General features: G+C 35.3%; 1 protein-coding gene across 1 annotated transcript in view; it reads left to right on the forward strand.

Moving 5' to 3' along the window:
- Window positions 1–25304, forward strand: part of EIF3H (eukaryotic translation initiation factor 3 subunit H) — a 93953-nt gene extending 68649 nt beyond the window's left edge. The window contains exons 3-8 of the mRNA XM_045561459.1: window positions 11125–11292; window positions 12821–12920; window positions 14075–14224; window positions 21499–21619; window positions 23618–23750; window positions 25029–25304. Coding sequence (XP_045417415.1) covers window positions 11125–11292; window positions 12821–12920; window positions 14075–14224; window positions 21499–21619; window positions 23618–23750; window positions 25029–25126 — 770 coding nt within the window. The 3' untranslated portion in view covers window positions 25127–25304. The remainder of the gene's footprint in view (window positions 1–11124; window positions 11293–12820; window positions 12921–14074; window positions 14225–21498; window positions 21620–23617; window positions 23751–25028) is intronic.
- Window positions 25305–25768: the final 464 nt, after the last annotated feature.

A 25768-nucleotide genomic window follows, 5' to 3' on the forward strand; every position in this document is an offset into this window, starting at 1 on the left:
ATAAATGTGTATTTTTCTCGAATATGGAAGGCTCCAGTCATATTAGCTGGTGGGTAAGGGCACATGGTTTTCTCTTGTCCACGTTGAGAAATTCTAGTCTGAATCACAGAGTAGTAAGGTGAAGCCTCCATCCAGCTTTCCCCATCATGCACTGCCTGTTCTTGGTAGGACAAAGGGAAAGGTAAAAGTGACATTCATTTGGCTCTCCTGCTGAAAGCTGGAGTTTTCTCTGAACCTTTGGCCTGGCATTTGTACTCTTCCTGGTGGTGTATCTTTGGTGATCTCAGTGCTGATTTGTGCTACTTTGTGGCTGCCTCAGAACTGAATTGATTGCTGCCTTTACACCTCGCCTCTCCCCTGCTTTCTCCCCACATATATATATACTGAGGAATGGAAGTTCCATGAGAGCCTGGAGCACATTCTACTGCATTTTGGTACTTGTTATGCTCTTTTGGCTCTTGAGCCCCTTTGAGAATTTGGTGAAAGATTTGGACCCTCACTCCACAAAAGTGCATATGCTTATGATTTGAGGAATTTCACAGATGTTTTGAAATTTCTGGGTAAGGATTCCTGGACTAGATATTGTCTTCTATAAGGAGATCTCAACAGGAAATGTAACATAGCCTCTTTTAAAAATAAGCCATAGGTTTCTAACCTCAGATAACTTCATGAACTGCTAAGATTTCTGCTTGATCAGTTTTCTCAATCTGGAACTCTTTCTTATCCTATAAAAATGTTCAGAAGAAGTAGAGTGTGTAGGGAACGTTGTGGAGACCAGAAAGTGTGGACGGAGTATGTAGTTATAAATACTTCCATTTTTCTGATTTAACTAAACCACAGGAAATTATTTGCCCTTCCTAACCTTTTCCATAACTCGTGTCACTTACTATTCTTGCCAGAGTATCCTTTTTTTAGGTTGCAGTTAAGAATACTCTTCAAAAATTATATCCTTCAGGCTTTCTTTTATAGCGTCTTTATTATGATTTTTAAATATACATCACGCGGATGTTTAAAGGTAAAGCAAACTTATCTTTGCACAGTTAAGGTTGCTGGAGTGGACGATCCTACTAAGCAACACATGCTCATTATAAAGCTGTTTGCTGTATCAAATTGAATTTAGCTACTTCACTTGAGTGGGCAGTATTTCCAGATGGCCTTTACCCAGTCCCCTGTGTAAGCTGGCACTGCTGCTCACTCCTCCTTCCCATCCCCACCCCCATTCTCAGTTTTTTGTTTAAAGTCACCTGTTGGGGAGGGGGCAGGGAATTACTTCCTCTCTTTGGAAGAGTTACAAATGGAATCAGGAGATAGAACCTTATATAGTACAATGCAATTATATTGTTATATACACAGTAATAATAGAACACCCAAGATTACCTTTTCTTGAAATCTAATTTCTGTAGCTTGTCTCTTTCTTTATTGAATCTGTTCTTTATTATACTGAATATAATTAGCTTATAGCTTTAGTATCTAAGAAGTATTTTTTCCTTTTGTAATCCTTTTTCATGGTAGATTGTTTTTGATCATACTCCTATTTGTACATGTGAACTCTGTTTCATAAAATGAATGTTACAGATTCATACTTTCTTTTTTTTTTTAGTTGGCACATACAATCTTCAATCCCCTTTCCCATTTTTCTGATTTCCCCCTACCCCCAACATGAAGATGAAAACTGTGGAGTTTATACAGCACTTAGCAACCAAGTTAATTAAACCCAGTACTCCTTGAACAGTTCCTTTGACCCAGGGAAGTACCGTATTCTCTGGATTCTAAATAACATTTCTGAATAATAGGTTATGGTGATAACCTCATGAACTCTTCCTGAGGTTATTCAGTTCACCAAGCTCTTATGAGTAATTACATTTAATCTTAACTACCTTATGAAGTAGATGCTATCCCCCCACCCCTGGTTTTTTTTTTTTTTTTTCTTTTTTGCATCGGAGAGGAGGAGACCAGTCTGTGTAATCCAGTCTGCATAATTTGTTGTAGGACACACAACTAATGTGTGGTCAAGATGTTATTCAGATAGGGTTAGTTGCTTTAGATTCTGAATAGTCTAGTACCCTATCCTAGATATTCTCTGCTTCCACAATTTAGGAGCATGAGTTACCCAGGTTATGAGTGACCATGAGAAAGATAGGCAAGCTGGCCAGCAATAGAAAAATTCTGTCGATATGTATGTATGTATGTATGCATGTACCTCTTTAACATTACATGTATTAGGACAATTCTTGTGCCAAAAAACATGAGAAAATAATGGTAAGAATAAGTAAGAAAGCAAAAATCTGCAGTGATCTCACTCTTTGGAGAACTGTTGCCACTACCATTTTAGCATATTTCTTTCTAGTTTTCTCCTTACGAGGAGGGAGCAACTCAAGTTGTTCACATATTGGCATTTATATGGTATATATCAATAGTTTTATATTCTACTTTTTTTCCTCATAGCATCTCATGAGCATTTTCCTATGCCCTTTACATTTTTTAGAAATGTTCTAAATGATTTTTGCCTTGGAGAAAATAGATTCCACTCAGAAGGTAGATGACTGTGAACTGAGTGAGGGCGAAGTAGTTAAGATTGATGACTGAGTATCCTCTTAAAGAGGGAGAAAATACAGAAATAGTAGACTTGGAGGGTGGGTTGATTTAGTCAGTGTATATATTTATAGTGTGTGGTACCTCTGGGACTTCTCCCTGAAAATGCTCACTAAGCAAAGAGCCATCTGGGCTTGAGGTAACTTCTTAAATTGCCATCATCAAATGGTTGGAAGTTGAAACTATTATTTTCCAGGTGAGGAAATTAAGGCCCAGGGAGACAAATGTGTTAACCACCATCAGTTCATTGGACAGTCATATTGAAGAAGTCACCTTTTGCAAGATGAGGTCACTATAGCTTTATCAGGCACCTAGCACAAGAAGTACCCAGTAACTGGGTTTAGAATGAATAAAGTGAAGTGATCTATGGATTATTTGTCACCAGACTGTTATGTGTACACTGCAAAGAGTGCCTCCAAAAAGTGATCATTTGTTCTTTTTTGAATATTTAGTGCTTACTACTGATGTATTCCATTCTGTTTTTAACAACTGAAGTTTGAAATTGACAGATTCTTACAGAGTGAAACTTAATTCTTTTGTTAGCCCTTCTTTTTTTTTACTATCTTGTACACATGGTTTTTTGTGTTTTGAAAAGTACTCGTGAAATCATTCTCTCCTTGTTTTACATAAAAAAGTCAAATTTATAGGAAAGGCAAATTAATCATGATGTTTCTATTAAAGAAATGTCTTCTGCTTCTCAAAAAGTTGCAGAATAGTTTTTCTCCCTCACATGAAAATTTCATTTTAAGATTAAATACTAGGGAAAGTTTTACCTACTTTGAGATGTGGTATTTTTCACTCTTTGGATAATGTGAGCAGCCTTGTTTCCCTTTTTCTTTGATTTGATTCATAGACAAATTTGTATATTTTAACCAAAATACCTATGGCCTGATTCACTTTGTTCATATCTCTACCTCACCTTCATTCTTTATTTTCTGTATTCTAATTTAGACTTTTCCTACTCTTGAGATTACTGATTATTTTGTGTGGTTTAATGCAAGGTACTTCCAGTACTTTGTGAACAGGGCAGAACATATATATAATTTTATTATATGTATGTATTTTACATACATATTATATATATAAATTTTCCTAGTAATTGTGACATTTTCTAGTACATTAACACCAGTCACATGTCTTGGATACATTCCATTCTTTTGAAATATTTTCAGCACCTAACTTTGTGTCAGCATTAATGTAGTACCTCATATATAGCTATAAATATGACAGGTGTTACTTGTCCTCATGAAGGAGCCTATTACATAGTGTGAAAAAAATTGTTTTTTCCTGAACTCAGAGAGTCTCATTTGGTCTTCTAACGTACCGTCCTCTTAACTGTAGCAAGAGGTAGCAATATTCTTTATGTGAAAATTCTTCGTGGTGACAGGGGTCTAGGTCCCTGGGCCCATCCAGGTGAATTCACTTTGTATAAACAGATCTCAGGTAACATACAATTAACTTACTCTTGGCTCTCTATCATCTACTTATGTGTATGTGTTTTCATGACCAAGGGCATGAATGCATATGCATTTGAAATTCTCATAACCTCAAAGAAGTAATATATCTTGGCTTTTGTTTCATGTTTTGGTTAAGAAGATAATAATGTAGATTTGTTACAGGATGTACTTGTTGTTTTCTGTGAAGAATTCAGTTTATTTCATAGAAGACTTCTTGAGACACATTAAAACCTTTCTAAAAACCTGATTTACAATAATTTTCAAGACTCTTATTAGGTTTAAAAGATTAAATGGAGCAACCACACACATTCCCATTCCTTTATCCCCAGCTTGGCATTCAAAATATTTTGTCAGAATTCATAATACGTTAAAGAAGAAATTAAACCACCCAGAATAAATGAACTATTTTAAAAATATTTCTGTAAAATTATTAAGAAAGACATTATTTTTATTTCTTTTTAAATAAAACAAATTCATTTCTAGGTAGAGTAGAATTTTTATTGGACACTTTACTGTGAAAAAATGAACTGTTACCAAAATTCTTAAGCAGTAACAGAGATGGCATTAATAACAGATGTATTAATTGAAAAAAGGGATGAATATGTGATGCAAACTGGGTGAAGAGAATGTGGAAGTTTTAAGAAGTCTGCATACTTCGTAATTCTCTCCACCCAAAGTAGATTCTTATTTAATTCTTTTTTCAAATGCACATTCTGCTTGCTTAAATCTACATCTGCTACTAGCTTTGAACATTGCCTGAAACGTATGTGTGGCTTGGCAAAAAGTCTCATATGAAGAGGAAAGCACGAAATAAAGTTTGTCTTGCTAGATAATGGCGCAGAGCCTTCACAGTTGACAGCCTGTGAGTGCTCACTGGTGTTGCATAGTGCAGCTGGGAAAGAGGCCTGTAATTATTTTCTTAAAAGGCCTACTTTGGTTAGCACTCATGCCAGCACAGATAGGAGACTTTTATGCATACCACTTCCCTGTCATATTTGTTGAAATCATTGGTTTGATTCAGGGAAATTGTGGGGTTTTGTTTGTTTGCTTGCTTTTTAAGCCATTTGCATCTCCTGATTGAGTTTTGTTTCTTTGCTGCAAAGAGCATATTCTAGATCTGGTCTCTGTTCCCTTACTTGATGAATTTGTGTAGGTCATCTTTGATCTGAGCCAGTATTTAGTTACAAAGTAGTCTTGGCACAAATCTCAAATAGTAACATGGAATACAATGTTTTAGGAGTTTGATTACATATTTATGATAAGTATCAACTTTGGCATTTAAAAATCTTTGATGGTAGTTTTATTACTTAAAAGTTTTCTGGTAGTGCTAAATTATTGGTTAATTTAGTGATCAAACATACACAAGCTGTGGTTTCTGAAAACCTAGAAATTTGTTGTATACTTCTGTTGTATCTGTGTGCAGTGCTTCATTGATTCAGAAATAATTTACTCTAAACTTCACCAGTAAGAAGCAATGAAGTTCTCTAAGTGGGTGGTTGCCTTGGCTTTGGAGTCAGATAGTCCCAACTCAAACTGAAGTTGAAGCTATGGTAAACAGCTTTTGTAAAAGGTTTTCAATAATCATGATTAGCTCATTAGAGTTATTGTGAGGAATATAGATAACATATGTAGACCACTTAGCAGGAAGTCTGACATAATAACTGCTCACTAAGTGCTAGTTTCTTTCCTTGTGCCTAGCTCTACTCTTTTCCTCCAAGCTTTATCTGTGCTTATTTCAAAAATAATTATAATTAAATTAATTATAATTAAATTATTTGGGTTTATATGATAAAATAGCAAATCATTAAATATTAGACAGTAGATCCTTAAATTATTTTTAAGTTTAGATTACTTTGCCCATTAAGAGTTCCCTAATAACACCTCTGTAAAAGCACTTTTTCTTAATCTGCCAAAAAGATCTCGAGTTCTTGATTTTGAGTATGCCACAGCTTTAATTTCCTACTTTGAGCTCATCCCGTGGTAATTCTGTGTTCTTGTTTTTCAGTCAGAAATTGTATTTCACGAGGACTCACTTAAAATAATAAAATAAAAAAGATGATTTTAAAAGTGAGGGTGAAGAATTGAAGGTGAAAAGAAAGTTGGTTAATTATTCTACTGAACTGAAAAGCTTCTACTCCATCATCCTTCCCAGTGATCTTCAGGAGTACTCAAATCCCATAGTCTTGTTTGGCAGTGTAACTCCAGATATAATATTTAAATGTAAGACAATATATAATTTTCAATACTTTCATATTTGAAGATGAAACAAGAGAAAGCCCAACAAATGTGATTGATTTTTGAAAGAAATAGTTATTGGGCTGTTTGCCTTAGTTAAGACAGTTTTAGCTCTAGGCACTTTAAAATTGACTGTTTTGCAAAGATGATATCTGGAAAAAGTGAATATGAATATACTGGTGCCAAACTTCGAATGGTTAAGTCAGTAAAGCAGGCTTTCCTTTCCTTGGGAGAGGCTTAACCAATTAAGGTAATCGTAGAAGTTGAAGGGATTTATAAAACTAGTTCATTTTTATAATCCTTCCAAATTTTGTAGCACCACCTCAACTGCATTTAAGTGCAGTTTTTTATATTAGTAATTTAAGTCAGCTTCATAGTAACTACCAATTTGCCTTTGAAATTCATTTGTTGTGTACTGCTTTTCTTCAGTGAGTAGAGTGTTTGCTTTTTGAACTAAGAATGCCTCTAAAAGATTCTTTCCCCTCCAAGAGGATTTTTCTCTTGCCATTCATCTTTGGGAAGTTCCGCAGGAATATTTAGCCATTAACTCAAAAGTGAATGTTGTTGGTTGAAATTGCTGTATTGGCTTCTGTTAAATATGAGAATTTTAGAACAAAAAATGGAAGCGTGTCTAACCCTTGGACCAACTCTGCAAAGTTGCCAATGAGTGCTTGTTTCTCTATTGGTCTGCGTTAATTCAGCAATAGGCAGTTAGGGTACTTTATGTCAAGGAGCCTCCTTTTTTCTTTTTCTTTTCTTTTCTTTTTTTTTTTTGAGACAGAATCTCTCTCTGTCACCCTGGCTAGAGTGCTGTGGTGTCAGCCTAGCTCATAGCAACCTCAGATTCCTGGGCTCTAGTGATCCTCCTGCCTCAGCTTCCTGAGTAGCTGAGACTATAGGCATGCACCACCACACCCAGCTAATTTTTCTATTTTTAGTAGAAACTAGGTCTCACTGTTGCCCAGGCTAGTCTCGAACTCCTTACGTCAAGTGATCCTCCCACCTTGGCCTCCTAGAGTGCTAGGATTGCATGCATGCATGAGCCACCATACCCTCCTTTTTTCTTTCCTTTGTCCTTTTTCCTTTTGTTTTCTGACTGTTTCTCTTCTTTCTGAGATGTGAGCCATTCCCTAGATAGGGTGAACCTTTTCTCTATCTTTTATATCCTCCTTTTAAAACTCCAGCCAGAAAAATGAGACCAGCTGCATTGAGGAGGCAGGTAGCACTACATCAATTCGCCAGAGCCTATGGGCTGTGACATGGCAGCAGCATCATGGGCCACTTCCAGTTTTCATGAGGCCCCTCCTCTCCTTTTTTCTAAGCCTTGAGCTAAATCGGGCCTCTTGTGCTCGCCTTACCTGATCAACCCCAGTATATATCCTTGGGGAGACTAACATAGCCACAAAATTAAGGACATCCACCTGGAAGATTAGAATCTACAATGAACATTTCTTATTTCCTGTGTTAACTTACTACCATGTCACCATTTCGAGATTTTCCCCTTGTCTGTACCTTAGGCCAGAGGGACATACAGGTGTCAGCTAGTGTGGCAGCTCAGCTCAGTTGATTGATGGCGGCTGCCAGGAACATGGTTTTGAGACAGTTGAGGGGGATAGTCTGTTGTTCATTTCTTATTCCTCCTGAAGTTTACCAGGAAGTTTTGCAAGGGCTGGTATTGTACTTTTTGAAAATTTGGATTGGGAGGAGGAGAAGGAAAAATTGTGTGAGTGTAGGGAGATGAGGATCACATGTCTATATCAACATTAGAATGAGGACACAGATTCTAAACATCTGCAGAGATAAAGCAATTTATGTGGCTATGAGTTGTGTCTTTTGCTCCTTGGCTTATATATAATAGAAAAATCACGTTTTTTATTTTATTAAATCAAAGTGACCTCTTTAAAACAGTACATTTATTGGAGCATCACACGTCCTTTTAGATCCTTTCTTTTTCTCTGTGATGCCTCCGAGAGGGCACCTTTTTTTTTTTAAATATTGTGTTTATTTTTTTAATTTTTAAAATTGGAGTGGTAAGTTCAAACCAAGACAGACAGTGTCCTGGAACTTTTACATAGATTAGGCCCAGCACATACTTTGTTATATAATAGTGAAATTCCAGTACACTGTAAAAAAAAAAAAAGTGATTTTATTAATTGACCCATCATTGCTCTTAGCCCTTTAATTTTTATATATATATATAAGATATGCAGGTGATATGAAAACTTTTAAGACTCATAAACAATTTTATCTGAAACCTTGTGAAATCTGTTATGTCAGTTTTTAAGCTGTAGAAGAGGAAAATGGAAATGCTCCCCTTGTTGCAGTCTCCAGAAATACATACATTGGAGCAGTAGGTGTCTCCACATGGCTGTAGGCTTCACCCTTGACTCTCTTCTCTGGTTTAGAGAAACACTTCATTTTCATTCTTACCCTTATTGGAGGGGCTGCAAAGTAGGTAAGACTGTGTAAAGAAGGCATATGGAGGTTTGCTACACATCTTGGACTTTTTAACCTCTTGTATCCTGAAAATGCTATTATAAAATCTATTGTAGTCAGGCTATTTGAGGGGACACTCAGCAAGAGGACAATGTTTTTCAGAGAAGTGTATTTTTATTTTAAATCATAATCCATGCTGGAGGCCCTTCTTAAGCTAATAGAAAAATCACTTAATCATAAGTATATCTAATGAACAATGTGGAGTCATAGCATTTTGACTGGGATTGAGCTCTCAGATCTCTTTGGAGATGGGAAAATTAAACATCAGAGAAGGATCATTAGCTGGACAGCAAGATCTCTACAAGGGAAATCTTAGAGCTGGCATGAGAACCCATATCTCTAGATTCCAAGTCTTTTCTTCTTTTCTACTGTTGCAAGTTGGTAGAGTCTAACCTCTGCTTATAATTTTGCTAAATTGTACACCAACATGTTTTTTAAATACTGATTTTTTAAAAAATTCTTCTGTAAAATCTCGTTTATACTATCAGTTGCTTGGTAATCTCATCTCCTCTTCCCTTTCCTTTTAATAAATAGCAAATTTAGTGCGGCTCCTGTTTTGCTTATGGTATTGGGACTTTTTGTAAATGAAATTTGATTAAAATTTATTAGCCAAACCGTGATTTTTACTTCGATTTAAAAGAATTATGGAATTTTTAAGGCCGAAAGAGATTGTAGCAATGATTCCATACTACTCCCAAATTTATGTGGTTGATGTGAATCTGTTAAAGTAGCTGGGGGAGGTGAGGTTCTCTTATAGGCCAGGGGGATAAAATATTAAGATAATTGGCATAAGATTATCATTTATTTTATACTGCTTCTTCAGGCTATCATTGTATATAACATAGGTTTCAAAGGTATTTTTAATAGTGGTTTAGAATATACCACATGGCTTTGTTTTCACATTTTATTCATAAATCTACAGAAACACTGGTTTGTTTTTATCTGGTGTATTAGTATAACCCTCTTCCCCCTACCCTTACAAACACACAACAAAAGAAATAGTACTATCCAAACCACCTCTTTATTAACACTTTTTCCGTTTCTACAAATGAATGAGCCCACATTCAAAACAGAGTCATTTAAACTGGTATATATCTTGACAGTATTGCATTTTTGCCATGGGCTTAAGAAGGATCCTCCAGATAGTGGTAAGGGAGCTTTGGGGCTCTTCAGCTTTTCTACATAGCTAAAGAAAGCCTCCCGAAAACACATAATTAGTAGTTGATCGGTTTTGGCTGTCAGCTTTTAGCATGAGAAATATAACCTTCCTTGGAATAAGCAGGTTGATGTTGTCTTTGCCTAGTAACAAGTGTTGAAAAATAAGACTGTGTCCATCTGAGGAAGGTTTATATAGTTGTGATCCTGAGTCTTATTTGCTTTGTAAAACCATAGTGCTACAACTAAAAGAATGACACACATATAACTTTGTTTGAGTTCTGAAAATGAAATGGTTAGGTTCCAAGTTAAGCAAATATGTATGCTCAACATAGTCATACATTCATTATGATAGAAATAAATAGCTTGGATATTATGTTGATTATAGTTTTCTCCTGTATTTGCTATACATTGGGCTATATCGCTTTTTAAAATGACATTTATTATATTGTCAGTTTGCACCTATTTTTCTAATGCTGCTTTAACTTAATGATATATATAATAGTCATTAATTTGACAAAAATAAAAATCATTAAACCTTTTCATTCCATACATGGTGACTAAAATATAGCACTATTCTAATGAAAAAATAGTGTCTGTTACTTGACACTAAGAAACACACAGACAAGAAAAAAGAATTCTTTTTCAAATTTAGCATATGCAGCAGGGGGCACCAGATGAAGGCAAAAATGAATTCTTCTATTTTAAATCAGCTCCAGCCTGTATCCTGTTCATATATAAGTAATGTAGTTAATTGTTTTCCCTTACTTTTCTTGATGGTTTTAACTTCTCATTTCTAAAAACTGTGTTGAAGAAGAGATTGATAACAAATGAAACTACTTATAACCAACCAGTTTTGCAATTATAAATTTTTTCCTTAAATATTTACTATTTTTAAAAAGTGGAAACTACATTTAATAATTTCTTGCTTAGAACAAGGCATTAATATTATGTGTTTAATACATTTTCTATAAAATGTTTTTTTCAGTAAGGAAAAAAGGAATGCCCACATGATTTGAAAGCTTAATTTTGTTTTCTTTATATGTGAACTAAGTGGATTTTAAATCTGGAAACCTGTTCCTTACAGCTACTAGTTATGTAGAAATTGGTTTCCAAAAAGACTTGTTTTTAATGTTGATATCATCATTAAATAGTTTTTTCTTTTGTTCCCCTTCTCTCCATCATCTAGTCCAGTATCAAATGGAAATGATGCGGAGCCTTCGCCACGTAAACATCGATCATCTTCACGTGGGCTGGTACCAGTCCACATACTATGGCTCGTTCGTCACCCGGGCGCTCCTGGATTCTCAGTTCAGTTACCAACATGCCATTGAAGAATCTGTCGTTCTCATTTATGGTTAGTAGGAGGTTCCTTTATTATTCTTTTCTTCTCTTTATATTATTACTACTATTTTTGCTTTCTGTCTTTTTTTTTTTGCCTCCTAAGAGCAGCCTGGCAGGCCTTCTCAAGTAAATACCAACCCTGTTTCTGTAGTAGCCTTAGCAGCAGCTAAGTCTAGACAGGGTTTCCTTCTTTCTGTTTATTTTTCTTGCTATCAGAGCCCTGATGTGTACATTTTGGAATGCTGGAGTAGCTGCTTCATTTTTATTCCTCCATCTCCCCTCCCTCATTGAAGGGGCTGGTGGAACTAGACCAGATGTCTAACAAACCCCAATTGCTAGAGTGTCTGGCTCTGTACGTGACTGACCAATCATAATACAGTGTGCCAAGTTTTTTTTATACCTCTGACAGCAGTGTACAAAACCTGGACTGTTTCTTAGCACAAAGATTTTTTTCTTTTCGGCCTATTTAATGGTGTTTCCTCAAGCTCTCCAGACCAGATGTTCTGTGCTGTATCAGAACTGTAGGCAATTTAACAGCTTTATAGCCTTCCCCCTCCCAAAACACTCACAGTTTGCCATATCTGGCAGACTTGCATATAGTTTCCAGCTGAGAAGTAAATGTAACGTCCTGAGTATCTGTCAGAAAAAATACTAATGAATACGATCAATCTTATGAGCTGCCCCAAAATTGTTTCAGTATGTTAACAATTGGATTACAGTAAAGAACAAGTTGTTAAAGTGTACTTATATTGGCTGGAAACATTGCATCATCAGACCTTGATGAATTTTCCACTTGTTTCAATCTATTTTGGTTTTCATTTTATCACCTATTGCTAAAAGTTTCACTGTGTTAAGTTTCAGACAACATGAATGTTAACACAGGTTTTAGGCGAATATTGGCATGCCAGAGCCGTTATCATGCTGCAAGTGCTAAGCTCCCTTACTCATGGAGTGTTTAAGCAGTTAGTTTTGACAAAATTAGGTTCTCTAAAACTAAAAAGACACTTTTGGGATAGCAGTTTCACTTTAGTGGTTTTGTTTTTGGAATCTGTATTAACTAAGAAATGGGAACAGTGATTATTAGGACAGATAAATTTTGTTTGCAGGGCTATTTATTTTAAGTTAGTTGACTGAAGAATTATACAAATATATGCAGTGAATTTTCATGTTTACTATTCATCAGTATTTTCCTCCTAATTATACAAGATGTATAGAACATGTGATATATTTAATTTTCAGCAAGTTTACTAGTTCTTGCTAAGGAATGGATTTGAATATATCTTAGTTTTGTGTCTAAACTTTTTATTTTAGGGAGGAAGTTATTCTACCTATTATAAGTAGGATTGTGAGATCCCTACATTTTTGCTTCCTGTTTGCTATAATGGTTTGAATCTGCTTCACGTTGTGTTCTGGTTATTTATTTTGATCTTTATTTTGCAAAGATTGTGAGATATGTAACAGAATGTGCCTAGAACTAATGTCATTTGAGCACTGGTAGTGACAACATTCTTAGTAATTTCTTTCTCTTTTTCTTATTTGAGATCCCATAAAAACTGCCCAAGGGTCTCTCTCACTAAAGGCATACAGACTGACTCCTAAACTGATGGAAGTTTGTAAAGAGAAGGATTTTTCCCCTGAAGCGTAAGTGTTTGAGGGCCTATGAGGCATATGGTAAAGGGTTTGGGTATTTTTCTTTTAAGATTTTTGTTTGCCACATTTATTGAATCCTCAGTGTAGTGTGGTAATGCTTTTGCCATGTTGACTATAGAAGTTTTATGCATGCCGAGTGCCACTTGCTTTCTTCCTTTCCATGTTTGAATTATTCTTTAGGGAATGTCTCGTTTGTTGTTCTTACCAAGGGTGAGTTCAGTTAGAGTGGGAATTAGCTACCAGATTTGAAGAAATAAATGATTGAATAAAAGGAGATGGAAAGAGTGATCAGCGGCTGTCAAATTGTGTGATAAGTCGGACCGGCTGTGAGCTGTATGTCTCATTTTCTGAGCCGCTGTTTTTAAGGGGTGGGATTGGGGGGAGATATAAACATTTTAAGGATTCAAAAAATGTGACATTGGAAATTTTATAGGTGACAGGTATACAGAGATTAACTGATAGGGCTGTTTTGGGATCCTATTTAGTGGTATTGGAATATTTACATTTTTAAAAAATTTTAAATATTTAGAATTCTTCTGTTAACTATACAAATTTTTATTTCTTATTAAAGCAGAGTTAGGGCTTTGACTTCATGTAGGACAGTTCATCTCAATTTTTCCATATGACTCCTAAAAACTTAAGGTACATAGAAACTATGAGAAGCTGTGTCCTTGCTATGTTCTGAACTGTTATATGGAGTCCAGTGTTCTGCTACTTGTTGATCTCTTTAGTTCAGTAGGCTTTTAAAATGAACTTTCCAAGAAATAGAGTAGTATTTCTGTTTTCTAGCTATTTATTTTAAATTAAGTTTTAGATGTAGGTTGTATAGCATAACTTATTGTGACATTTATATTTTACTATCAATGAAATTTAAAAGATACCTGATTACAAAGAATGTATAGTCTCTCTTGCCAGGAATCTTATTTTCTGGGCTTTAGCTCAAATTCAGATCATTTTCAGAGTTACTCAAATCACGCGACTTATGCTTGACTTTGTAAAACTCTAGTTTCTCTCTCCCCCGTTTTAAGAGTGCTAATGAAAGAAAGATCCTGGAGAGGGCCTGTAATTAGGCAAAATGTATGAAATAGTCAATTTAACACTTACTTCGGACCATCAGACTAAAGTATTTTTAACATGCATCACAGATTGAAAAAAGCAAATATCACCTTTGAGCACATGTTTGAAGAAGTGCCGATCGTAATTAAAAATTCACATCTGATCAACGTCCTAATGTGGGAACTCGAAAAGAAGTCAGCTGTGGCAGACAAACATGAATTGCTCAGTCTTGCTAGCAGGTAAGTGGCCCTGCCTAATGAAAAGTCCCTTTATTAGAACTTTCTTCAAAAGATTTTTTTTCCCCATAGACTTTACCTGTGAAACGAGAAAGTTACTTAAGGACATTTTGAGGTTGCTAAGATGTATGTAACATGTAGTATTTGGCCCTGTTAAGATCTCAGGAAAAAAAATGCCAAATTGATAAAGTAAAACAAAGCATTTTTTGAATACTAATTGCTCCTATTAGAAGAACCCTCTGCAGCCTTCTTTGCTTTATCATTTGTGCTTTGATAGGTAAATGCCTACGGGGGAGGACTTTTTTATTTGGCTCAGTTTTATTTCTTGTACACTATCCTGAGAGGCTTATGGTATTATGTCTGGATATTTAATAATGCTCAGGAGAACAGAAATACTACTTTTGTTTTGTTTTGTTTTAACCAGTTAACACTTGCCTTTGTTCAGATGCAGGCTTTGTCAGTAGTAAACTTCTAGTTGTTTGAGTTTTTAACTAAAACTGGCATTTTCTAAACCTGACACTGGCTTTTGCTATCTTAGGCAGTTGGTGACAGGATGTCCTGCCACGTGACTGCTTTAGCTATCTAGTTGCTAAGATAATGTTTATTATATTGGTATTATAAAATACTGACTGAGGTATTCTAAACCAGATTGTTTCCTTCATGAAATAAATGTTGATTTTGCCCCTACTGATTGATTACTCTTAACAGAAATGTTAACAGAGTCATGAATATATATGCTCCTCTATGCCCTTTAAGCTTTATGTTAGTGATTGTGTATGAGGGGTTGGGGGAGGGCAAGAGGCTAGCAGCAGACTTGTAGAATGAAAGTAAATGGACAGAGTAGGTAGTCAATCAGAACATGTTTATTGGCTGAAAGAAACAAGGTGTGTTTTCTTAAGTAACCAGTTTGGAGCAGAAGCTCAATTATTTATCAGATTTCTAGTTATCCTAGATAAAAGCTTATAAAAAGAAGATATAGAATTTGTACTTCCTCCACATAAGCCAAGTGAGATGAGATGAACCCAGAAAGACCAGAGACCCTGATGTTCTTCTCCGTGCTCTGGCATGGGTAGGAGTGTGGTTGAAGTGCCACCTTCCATTGCATTAGTCCATTACAAAGACCACTAGAAAGTCTTCACGGGCTAGGAGATGGAAACTGAATGTAAATGGAGTGCTAAGTGACACAGCCAGGTTGCAAGGCTAATTTGGCACCAAGAGTGTACTGTTTGACTGCAAACATATATTCATAAAAGTCTTTTAATTTGTCTATTTTAGAAGGTCATATTTTTCTTTATTGCTTTTACAAATACTCTCAGCACACCTGTATTTAAAGCATTGCACTAAGAACCTTTTTCAGCATGCAGGGTTACAATTTGATGTATTAAGTATATAGTTATGTAATTATTTTAAATTTACTATATGAAAGCTTTTGCTTATATAATTTATGTCTTCCCCTTTTCCCAGGCTTCCTTTATTGAGCATACAAAACAAATATAGCCATTATAAGTGCTTTCACATTACCAATGAGCTGGTCTATAATCTCCATTTGTCCAAGCACCATTTATTATATAATGGCTGAGAAAATGTTCCCAGCTTACTGTAGCAGCTAAGAGCTAGACAAACATTTTATTATAGTTTTTGTCTTCTGTATTTTCATTTTTATGTGAAAGAGGAAGAAAGGCCTTTGCTTTCCATGTGAAATTATTTAAAGGGTAAATTGGTGTTTCTGTTGGGGGAAAAAAAAAAAGGAAGCAACCTTGAAGCAGTGCTTATACTGTTGGACTATTACATTGAACCAAATTGCTAATATTATTATTTTGAGAGACTGAAATATACCTTTTGAACATCTCAGTTTTTTAATTTCTAACATCAGTAGTGTGATGATGGTAATCAGATCAGTTGCTGTAAGCGTTTTTGTAAGAAACCTCATCAGAAATCATCCTTACACAGCTCCATAAACATTTTATGTGATATTCCCTTTTACAATCTATATGTGGGTACCAGTTCTTTAATTTGCTTGATAAATATACTGTATACTCTGAATAAAATATACTGTATTCTCTTATGTTAAAAATACTCTAATTTTTAATTTTAATTTTATTAGATGGAAATTCTAGTTATGGTTATTCCACAGTAGCCTTTATTAATTTTTAAATATCTGTTATATAGGCCTTCAGCTTTTAACACATGAAAAACAATTTTGTTTTTATTTCTTCTTTTTAAAAAGTAAACTAAGAGTGGGCATCATACATTAAGGATAGTAAGCCTAAACTGATACTGTAGCCAGAGCAGACTTAACACTCTATGTCTTGGTTCACATCTGTTTAAGTTATCTGTTTTAAGTTCTTTGTTTCCTGGGCAATAAAAGAAAAGGCTATAGTATTGAAACTCCTAACAGTAAGTCCATGTTTCAGTACTCTAGTTGAACTGGTACTGAAAAGACCCCCACAAAATTGCTCTTGGTAGTGGTTCTGATTTTCTGTGAATATTATTTATGAAATATTTTGGTATTGTTAATTCCTGGTGCCCTTCAGTCCTGTACAAGCACAGATTTTTGAGTTTTTCTGATTGGTTAGGTTTCTGAAGAGCATTATTGTAATATAAATATTATGAAATCCTTGAAGTCCACGTATTTGTGCTTGTGGCAGTGTTCTTTCACTATAATATTATGCAGCACATAATATTAGTACTTTATATTAAAGACATTTTTGGGTGGAGAAGGAAGAGGGTCTATTTTAGTAGTACTTTTCTTATTGCTAAAATCAGTGTATTCAGCCTCCAAGATTTAAGGTCTGGATACAAATACTAGGCTTTTCTCTGCATATGGCAGCACCTCTCCTTTGTTTTTTCCAGTGTCACTGGTCTGGTAACCTCCCAGCCATAGGATTGGTGGTGATCTTCCCTTTTTCTGATTTCCTTTTGCACTTACTGACATACATGACTTACTTAACAAGCATCCATGTAGTTAATGGAATTTCTTATACTTAACTTAGCTCTTTGGGCCTCAATTCATTCAGTAATGAAAATGATCAGTCCCGTGATGTCAATCCCTGCCTGTCCTCTTGCCTTCTCTGGACCTAAGTTAATCATTTCCCTCCTTCCTCATGGATTTTCAGTTTCTCTCTATACTACTCGTTTTTTGTTATCTTTATAGACTTGTTTTTCCCATTAAATAAAAATTTTTTAAATGTTCAACTCTTCAGACAAATTAAAAGAATAATGCAACAAACACCCACCTATAAACCTTTTACCCAGATTCACCAATTGTATATCTTGCCACATTTGCGCCCACTCTCTTTCTATTTATGTACATAGGCACATATTTTTTCCCCTTGAACCATTTGAAAGTGAATTGTTGACAGGACTTTTAACTCCTAAGTACTTCAGTAGGTATCTCCTAAAAATAAGGACATTTAAACTGTTTAAGTCCCGCTGTCTTAAAAAGAAATAAACTTAAAAAAAGAATACCTTTTGACTTCATGCCATCATTATTCCTCTTTTCAGCTTCTGCTGCATTTTTTGTTTTATAGTCAAGCTTCTTGACAGAATTTTCTGCATGTCATTATCTATATTTCCTCATTTCCCACTTACCCCCAGCACTTTGCAGTGTTCCATCCATTGTATGTTGTTCAACCTCTCACCAAAGCCACAAGAATTCTTTGTCACTGTATCACTGGATGTTATAGATTTTTCAGCATTTAGTACAGTTGATAATCCCTTCTTTCTGAAATTTTTTCTTTCTTTGGCATTTGTAAAACTATAGCTCTTCTGAGTTACTTCTCATTCTCCACAGTGAACTCTCTTTTGCTCATCTCTAAACATCAGTGTTCCTCACTGTCTTTTCCACGTATATTCCTGGGGTCATTTTGTCTTACATGATTTTTGCTTCCTTAGGCCAGGGCCTCATTATTTCTCTTCTTGATTATTTTCACAGTCTCCTAACTTCCTGCTTTTAACCTTTTCCTTTTTCAAAATTGTAGTGATCTTGCTAAATGCAAATTGGATGCTAATGTGACTGCTTTGCTAAAAATCTTTGGCTTGTTCCCAATATCCATAGAATAGAATTAAAACTTATAGTCCGAGTTTCCAAGAGTCTTTTCCCAGTGACTGTTGCCTGCCTCTTTAGTGCCATATAGCTCTTTTTCACAGTCTTGCCCTTCTCCTTTGCTCCTGGTATACTGAATTATTTGCAGTTCTTTAAATGTATCACAGTTTTCATGCCAAGGTCTCTGAACATGGCAGTCTCTCTTTCTACCTTCCTTGTCTGACTACCTCCAACTCCTCCTCAAAAACTGAAAATTCATTCATCAGATAGTCTGGGGAGGTTTCACTGATCCTACCAGACTATCCTTTATGCTTCTGTTGTATGTCTGTTATAGCATTTACCACCACTACGTTGTATTTATCTATTTGCATTCCTCTCTTCTCACTAGAATGTGTTGAGTACAAGATTATCTTATATAGCTTAATCCTTAGCATCTAAAAGGGTGATTGGAAAACTTATATGTGTCAAAAGAATGAATGTGAGGTGCAGTATTGTTAGACTTTATTCCTGAGGTTATTTGCAAAGCAATGTGACTACCTACTCCATGGGTCTGGACATTTGATTAGCTACTGGAAAAAAATCATTTTAATTCTTCATCTTGTACCATATGTTCAAACACTTAAGTCTGAGTGAATTAAAATCAAACTGTTAAGAAATTAGAAGAAAACAGAAGCAAATGCTTATCTGGTTTCCAGAGAAGAAAAACGGTTTTAAAAGCAAATCAAAAAATTATAATGGAATAAGATAAATATGAAATAAGATTTAATATGAAAGAAGCACTTGATTCTTAGGTGAAGTCATTAGGCCAAGTTACTAGGCCAAGGTTATCTAGGTAGTACCAGACTGGAATTAAAAGATAAATCTATTTAATACACGCATACACACATGCCTGTCCTATGTTCTTTCCATTATTTGAGAGAGAGCCAAAACTTTCTAATTTTCTCAGGTTGCAGATGGAATCCATATTTTAATTGGATTTATTTCATTTATTCCCAATATTCCCAACCTGTTTCTTTCTCAGTCTTTGTCTTCTGTGTAAATCTAGTAACAACCAGTTGGCTGCTCACGCCAGAAAACTGAGAGTCACCCTTGATTCCTCTCTCTTACCCCATATTAAATAAAGATTCCCAGATCTGCCCCAGAAGAGTTCTCAGTTATGCTCACTTTTCTCCATACTTACTGCCACCGTCCTAGTTCAAAGCCACCACTGTTTCTCTCTGGAATATCATAATAAATTCTTAAAGGAAGGGGTGCAGTTTTTAAAATAGAGTTAAAAATTGACCATGGTAATGATTTTAAAGTGTATAATTCAGTAGTTTTTAGTGTAGTCACAGTATTGTGCAACCATTATGAATTCTAGAACATTATCATCACTGCAGACAGAGACCCTATTAAACAGTCATTCCATGACCCCCCCCCCCCCATCCCCTGGCAACCACTAGTTACTTTCTGTCTCTGTGGATTTGCCTGTTCTAGATATTTCACAAAGTGGGATCCTACATTAAGTAGCCTTTTGTGTCTGGCTTCTTTATTTAATGTTTTCTTCTTTGCATGATGTTTTCCAGGTTCATCCATGTTGTAGCATATGTCAGTTCTTCATTCTTTTAATGCCTGACTGATATTCTGTTGTATGGATATACCACAATTTGTTTAACCATTCATCGTTTGATGGATATTTGGGTTGTTTCTACCTTTTGGCTATTATGAATAATGTAGCTATTAATATGCATGTACAAGTTTTTGTGTGAGCATATATTTTCAGTTCTCTTGGGTATATACATAGGAGTGTAATTGCTGGGTCATATTGTAACTCTCTTCAGCTTTTTGAGGAGCCACCAAACTATTTTCCACAGCAGTTCCATCATTTTACATTCCAACCTCACTGTATGAGTGTTTTAGTTTCTCTACATCCCTGCCAGCACAGCACAGTAGACTCTTAACTGATCTCCTGGTTCTGCTCTCCAATCTGTCTGCATAGCAACAGAGTAACCATTTTAAAATTTAAGCCAAAACATGTCACAAACATGCACAATTCCAGGACATCGTTCATGTTGGAGTTGAGAGGTCTCATTCACACACACTACATTGTTTGGGGAGTTGTGTGGTGCTTATGGGCTTCCTACAGGCATTTGTCTGGCTTCCTTAACCTAATCACTGTGCTCCAGCTATGCCAGGCCTCTTCTTTTTATCAAATCTGCCTAGTTCTTGCCCATCTCAGGCCTTCAGCACATGTACTTTCTTTTGCCTAGAATACTTTTTGCATGGCTGACTCCTAATCTTTCGCTTTCAGCCTGTCATCTCCTCAAAGAAACATTCTGACCATGCTATCTAAAGTAAGTATCTTTTCTCTTCCCTCTTCCTTCCCTCCTCCCATTCCTAATCAGTTATAAGCTCATTTACTACAGAGACCATGTATGTCTCATTCATTGTTGTCTTCCTGTTTCCTAATACTGAGGCTGGCACATAATAGGAGTTTCGTAAATATCTGTTTGAAATTAATAAATGGGTAACTACTAGTAGTTGTTAGCTAGCTATTTTTAGAATATATATGTATAGTAGCTGTCCAGGCTTTACCATGGCAGAAGACAGTTGCAGGCAGAAATCAGTGAATATGGTGGTTACTGTATCAATCATTAACATCACTTTATAAAGAGATTTTAAGTAACTGAGCTGTAATAGAAATTTCTGGAGAAAAGAAGTATGAAAGACTGTACAACAGATTAAAGGAAAGGAGCCTCTTCATCTGGCTTTGCAGAATAAATGCTGTTGTTGAACCTTCTAGATAGAGAAATCATGTTCCCGAAGTCTTAATCTGTTTGCATGGTTCTTTCCTATGACTACTGATTTAAAGGCTCTGCAGCACATTTTCAGGGGCGAGGTGGGAGTTGTTGGGGAAAAGGGTTCTGAAGTAGTGAACTTAAGTTAAACTTGGTTTCAAAAAAATATGAATGTCTCACTAGGTATGTTTAACAGTTCCTACTCTAACATACCTATGTTCTCACAATAAGAAACTGAGCTATTTCAGATACCCCTGAAATTATAGTTGTGTGTTTGACAGAGAAAGTTTAATAACAAGCTGACTCAGACACTTTCCTCTACCCTTGCTTTTGTGCATATCTGTGCTCTCATTCTTTTAGCAAAAAGATCAAGTTGGTATCTCAGAAGTGTTCAGAGCAGTGACAGAGCCATAACTTAAAGTAAGACATGTCTGTATATTTACTTTACATTTCAGCAATCATTTGGGGAAGAATCTACAGTTGCTGATGGACAGAGTGGATGATATGAGCCAAGATATAGTTAAATATAACACATACATGAGGAATACTAGTAAACAGCAGCAGCAGAAACATCAGGTTGGTATTATGGAAAAATTCAACATTCTTTTCTAAGTATGATGCTTCAAGAGTTATCTTCAAAATGATGTATATTATCTTTGGTAAAGCATTGACCATTAGTTAGTAACTCTATTATCATATTTTAAAAGATTACTTTTTATATAGTATGTTCCTAATATATTATTTACATGTTATATTTAAAAATATATGTGTTAAAGAGAGCCCTGGTTTATTAAGCTCAGAGTATAATGCCAAGGTTATGCAAATAAAAGATACATTTATTGAGAAAATCAGAGGCAAAGAGATTCCAGAGTGTCACAGCTCATTTCTTTACTAACTGTAATTGGTTTGGTAGGGGCTTATTGCAGCATAGTTAGCAATCTTCAATTCATTTAAAAAATTGAGCAATTGTGATTAAGAGCAAGTAAATTTGATAGGAAATAATAGACTAACTGCTGTGAAGTAAATAGTATAATACAGACAGAAACCCTAGAATTACCTGAATAGTCTCATATGCACGTACATGCTGCTATGACCATTTAACCCTTTTCTTACTCATGTTGCTTGAAGGCCACGTGATTTTCACAGTTCCCGAAATGTTGTTTTGGACTATATCACTCTAAAATGTTCTTAACATTTGATTCATGTATAAGTTGATTCCAGAATGTTTATCTGTGAAAGTAGCATTCGTATATGACACTCTGTGTTCATTAAAATGTACTTTAAATATAGATTTCTAAGTACAACTAAGTGATTCTAAGAATATTGTATTTTTTAAAAAATTTTAATATCAGAGTTCATATATAGTGTATGCTGAAATTTAAAATACTTTGTTTCTACCACACTTAGAATTGAGATAACATATATAAATCTATAGTGTGTTTTTTAACTGAAAAGATGGTGGTGGTTATAAATCTCTGATAAACCGAGGGGGAAGAAACCATCCCAGTTTGATTTCAGTCTCTTGCTGGTTCTTCCTGTAGGTAAAGGACTTGCTTGGAGTATCTGATTGAATATCTGTCACCTATGAGACAATTGGTTCTGGAAACCAATCTTACAGATAACCTTTCAGAGTTTAATATATCTTAAAATTTCTCATGTGACATTTCTTCATACTTACCAGCAGCATTCGTACCCTTTGTAGATTTGTCTCACTTTTACTGTCACACCCCATAACGAATACAGAAATCTTTGCAAAGCAAGTCACCCTGCTTTTTAAGGAAGAAGTACCATTTCCATTGGTCTTCATAGGAATCCAAGAATAAAATTTTTACTAGCCCACCTTAGTTTATCATTACCTGACATTTTAAAGCTGTGTGTGTATTTTATTTTCTTCACTGTTTTGAACAATCTATAGCTATTAGCTCTTACTGTAATTGTTGATCTATAAGTTTATAGTTGATCTATACCTATATATATATATATATATATATATCCCCACCTTCTCTTCAGAGAGTCACAGTTTGAGAGTATTTGAATCTAGAGTTTGAGAGTATTTGAAGCATTATCAGAGTATCCATCCTTAGCTAAAGTGCTGATCTGTTAAGAATAGTAATAATTGCAAACACAACAGTAATAACATCATTGATACTGTAATTTAGGTTAGTAGGGATAAAGTTGAAAAATCCCAGTGTGGTAATTCATTGGTTAGTTATTAAAGTTAGGGTGAATCATTTACTACCGTATTTTCATAAAAGGTAAAATTACTCTTTCACTCACTAATCATGAGCTTCTTTGTCTTTTAAGGATACTATTACTTAACATAATCAATTTTGTTTTCTGAATCATTAGTTATAGACTTAGAACTCAGAGTGACACTACAGTTTACAACAAAGGAACTTTCTTCTCCTGTTGCCATATTTAGCTTCTTAGAAGCAAGCTACCAAATGTTGCCATTGATAAAACTGAGATTAGAATTCAGAGCAATGGGGTTTTGCTGGTTGCACAAGCAAGGGAGGTCTTTCTTTCTCCTCAGATAGAGAAAAATAACCAAATCATTTTCCCTTGGAATTTCAGTATCAGCAGCGTCGCCAGCAGGAGAATATGCAACGTCAGAGCCGAGGAGAACCCCCACTCCCTGAGGAAGACCTGTCCAAACTCTTCAAACCACTGCAGCCCCCTGCCAGGATGGATTCACTGCTCATTGCAGGTATTGTTAGCCAGTGCAAAACCTGGCTGGTTTTCTCTGTTGTTTAGGAAGAAGAAGACAGTGATAAAATTTATAAACAGAAAAAGACACCATAAAAGCTAGTATATTTTAAGTGGTTGGAGGCTGAATTTGAATCTAGCACCTGTAATTTCTGAAATTTAAGAATTTTTAAGTCTTTGTTATTTCTTGGGTCCTTTCAGTGCTTCAGTCTGTGAGTATCTAAACATTTTTGAGATGGCATTTTAAACTTTCTAAAATGGAAAGGTTTTATTTGAGTTATCTTTCATGGAAGCTGAGAAACAAATGTTTACAATCTCATAATGCAAAAGATCATGTTTATAAAGCTCAGGCCCCTTACTTTTCCTCTTCTAGCCCCTCACTGTACAGTGAGTACTTGGATTAATTCAAGAAAATATTTCCCTTACTTTGGCTTAAATTTTGGCAATAACACGAGTATAATTCTGGGTGAACCTTCTCAGGGTATACTTAACGTTTAATACCACCTTTAGGCAGTAGAGATCCTGTGTCCTATGCTAGGACTTGATTTTGAATATATAACATTCATGCTTTTATTTGGCCATAATCTTATTTCTGTAGAAATCTTAAATGCTATTTGATTCAATTGGCTAGTTGTCTGTGAGAGGTTTTATTAAAGTGAAAATCCTACTTAAAGAAAAGCCAATCTTCTGTAATTTCTTATTTCTATTGATATATTTTTAGTGTGGGGGGGAATATCCAAATTCCTAAAAACTTTCTAGTACACATATAAATTAAATTTGGGAAACTGAGACATAATTCCTTTCTTAAGGTCCAATAACAGCATTTCCAAAAGCACAGTGTGAAAACTACTATAGTAGTTCACATCTGGGTCAGGTGGGTCTGGTTGGATTATAGTTCTGTGATTTTATTGTTTATATCTCCTTTCTACCTGTTAAGGTGAGCTAGTAATATTTTCTTAGTACAGTATTGTACTATTGTACTATTGTGCATAGTCATTACATTTTGATTGACAACTAATATGTCCTTAGGGCTTTTTAAAAGTAGTTTTTCTTCATTCTGCATGTAGTTAAGAGTAGAAGATAGCTTATTTTCAAAAGAACTTCCATTCGTTATCCCTTATGGAAAAACAAACTTAATTCTTATAAACTCTTGATTCAAAACAAAACAAAATACTGGTGGTTCTTTATTATGTTGGTTTTCTTGTTTGACTAGTATTCTGGGTCATTTTACAATTTGTGGAACATTATGACTCTCTTTTTCTCTTTTTGAAATGCACAGGCCAGATTAACACTTACTGCCAGAACATCAAGGAGTTCACTGCCCAAAACTTAGGCAAACTCTTCATGGCCCAGGCTCTTCAAGAATACAACAACTAAGGCAAGGAAGTTTCCAGAAAAGAAGTTAACATGGACTCTTCAGATCACACCAGGGCCTCTCTTGGAAGAAATATATTTGCATATTGAAAATCAGAGAGGATTCCTTTAGTATCATTGCCTTTTTTGGCTGTAACATCTTTCTAGCCAATAATAAAATAAAACAAAATTTTGACTGCTAGTTCGTTTGGTTTTAGATGTATTTTATCTTTCTTACTTTCGGTTTTTTAATACTTGTTTCCAAAAGATAAAACAACATTTGACCAGAAGTTTCAGCAGACTCAGAAGTATAGGCTTCACCACGTTTACAACCTCTCAGGTGCCACATTTCAAACATAGATTCCACTGCTGCTTATCCTGACTCTTGATCTGGAGGCCATGGTCCCTACTATGAATTTTTGTGTTTTATTGCTCCCAAACGAGCACCCCTGGAAGCCCAGGTTTCATGTACTTGCCCAGGCACCCCTCGTCCCCAGGCTTGGAATCTCTTGGCCTCCTTTTCATTCTTTCAGTTGATGATCAACAGTCCCCATACTCAGGCCACTGGACACAGGAATTTTTTAAAAAGATAATTCATTAGATGATCATATTTCATATGAAAGTGAAATTAATTTTGTTTATATTGTTTTATTTAGGACTTCATGT

This window comes from Lemur catta, chromosome 9, assembly GCF_020740605.2.
Source record: "Lemur catta isolate mLemCat1 chromosome 9, mLemCat1.pri, whole genome shotgun sequence".
Classification (NCBI taxonomy): Eukaryota; Metazoa; Chordata; class Mammalia; order Primates; family Lemuridae; genus Lemur; species Lemur catta.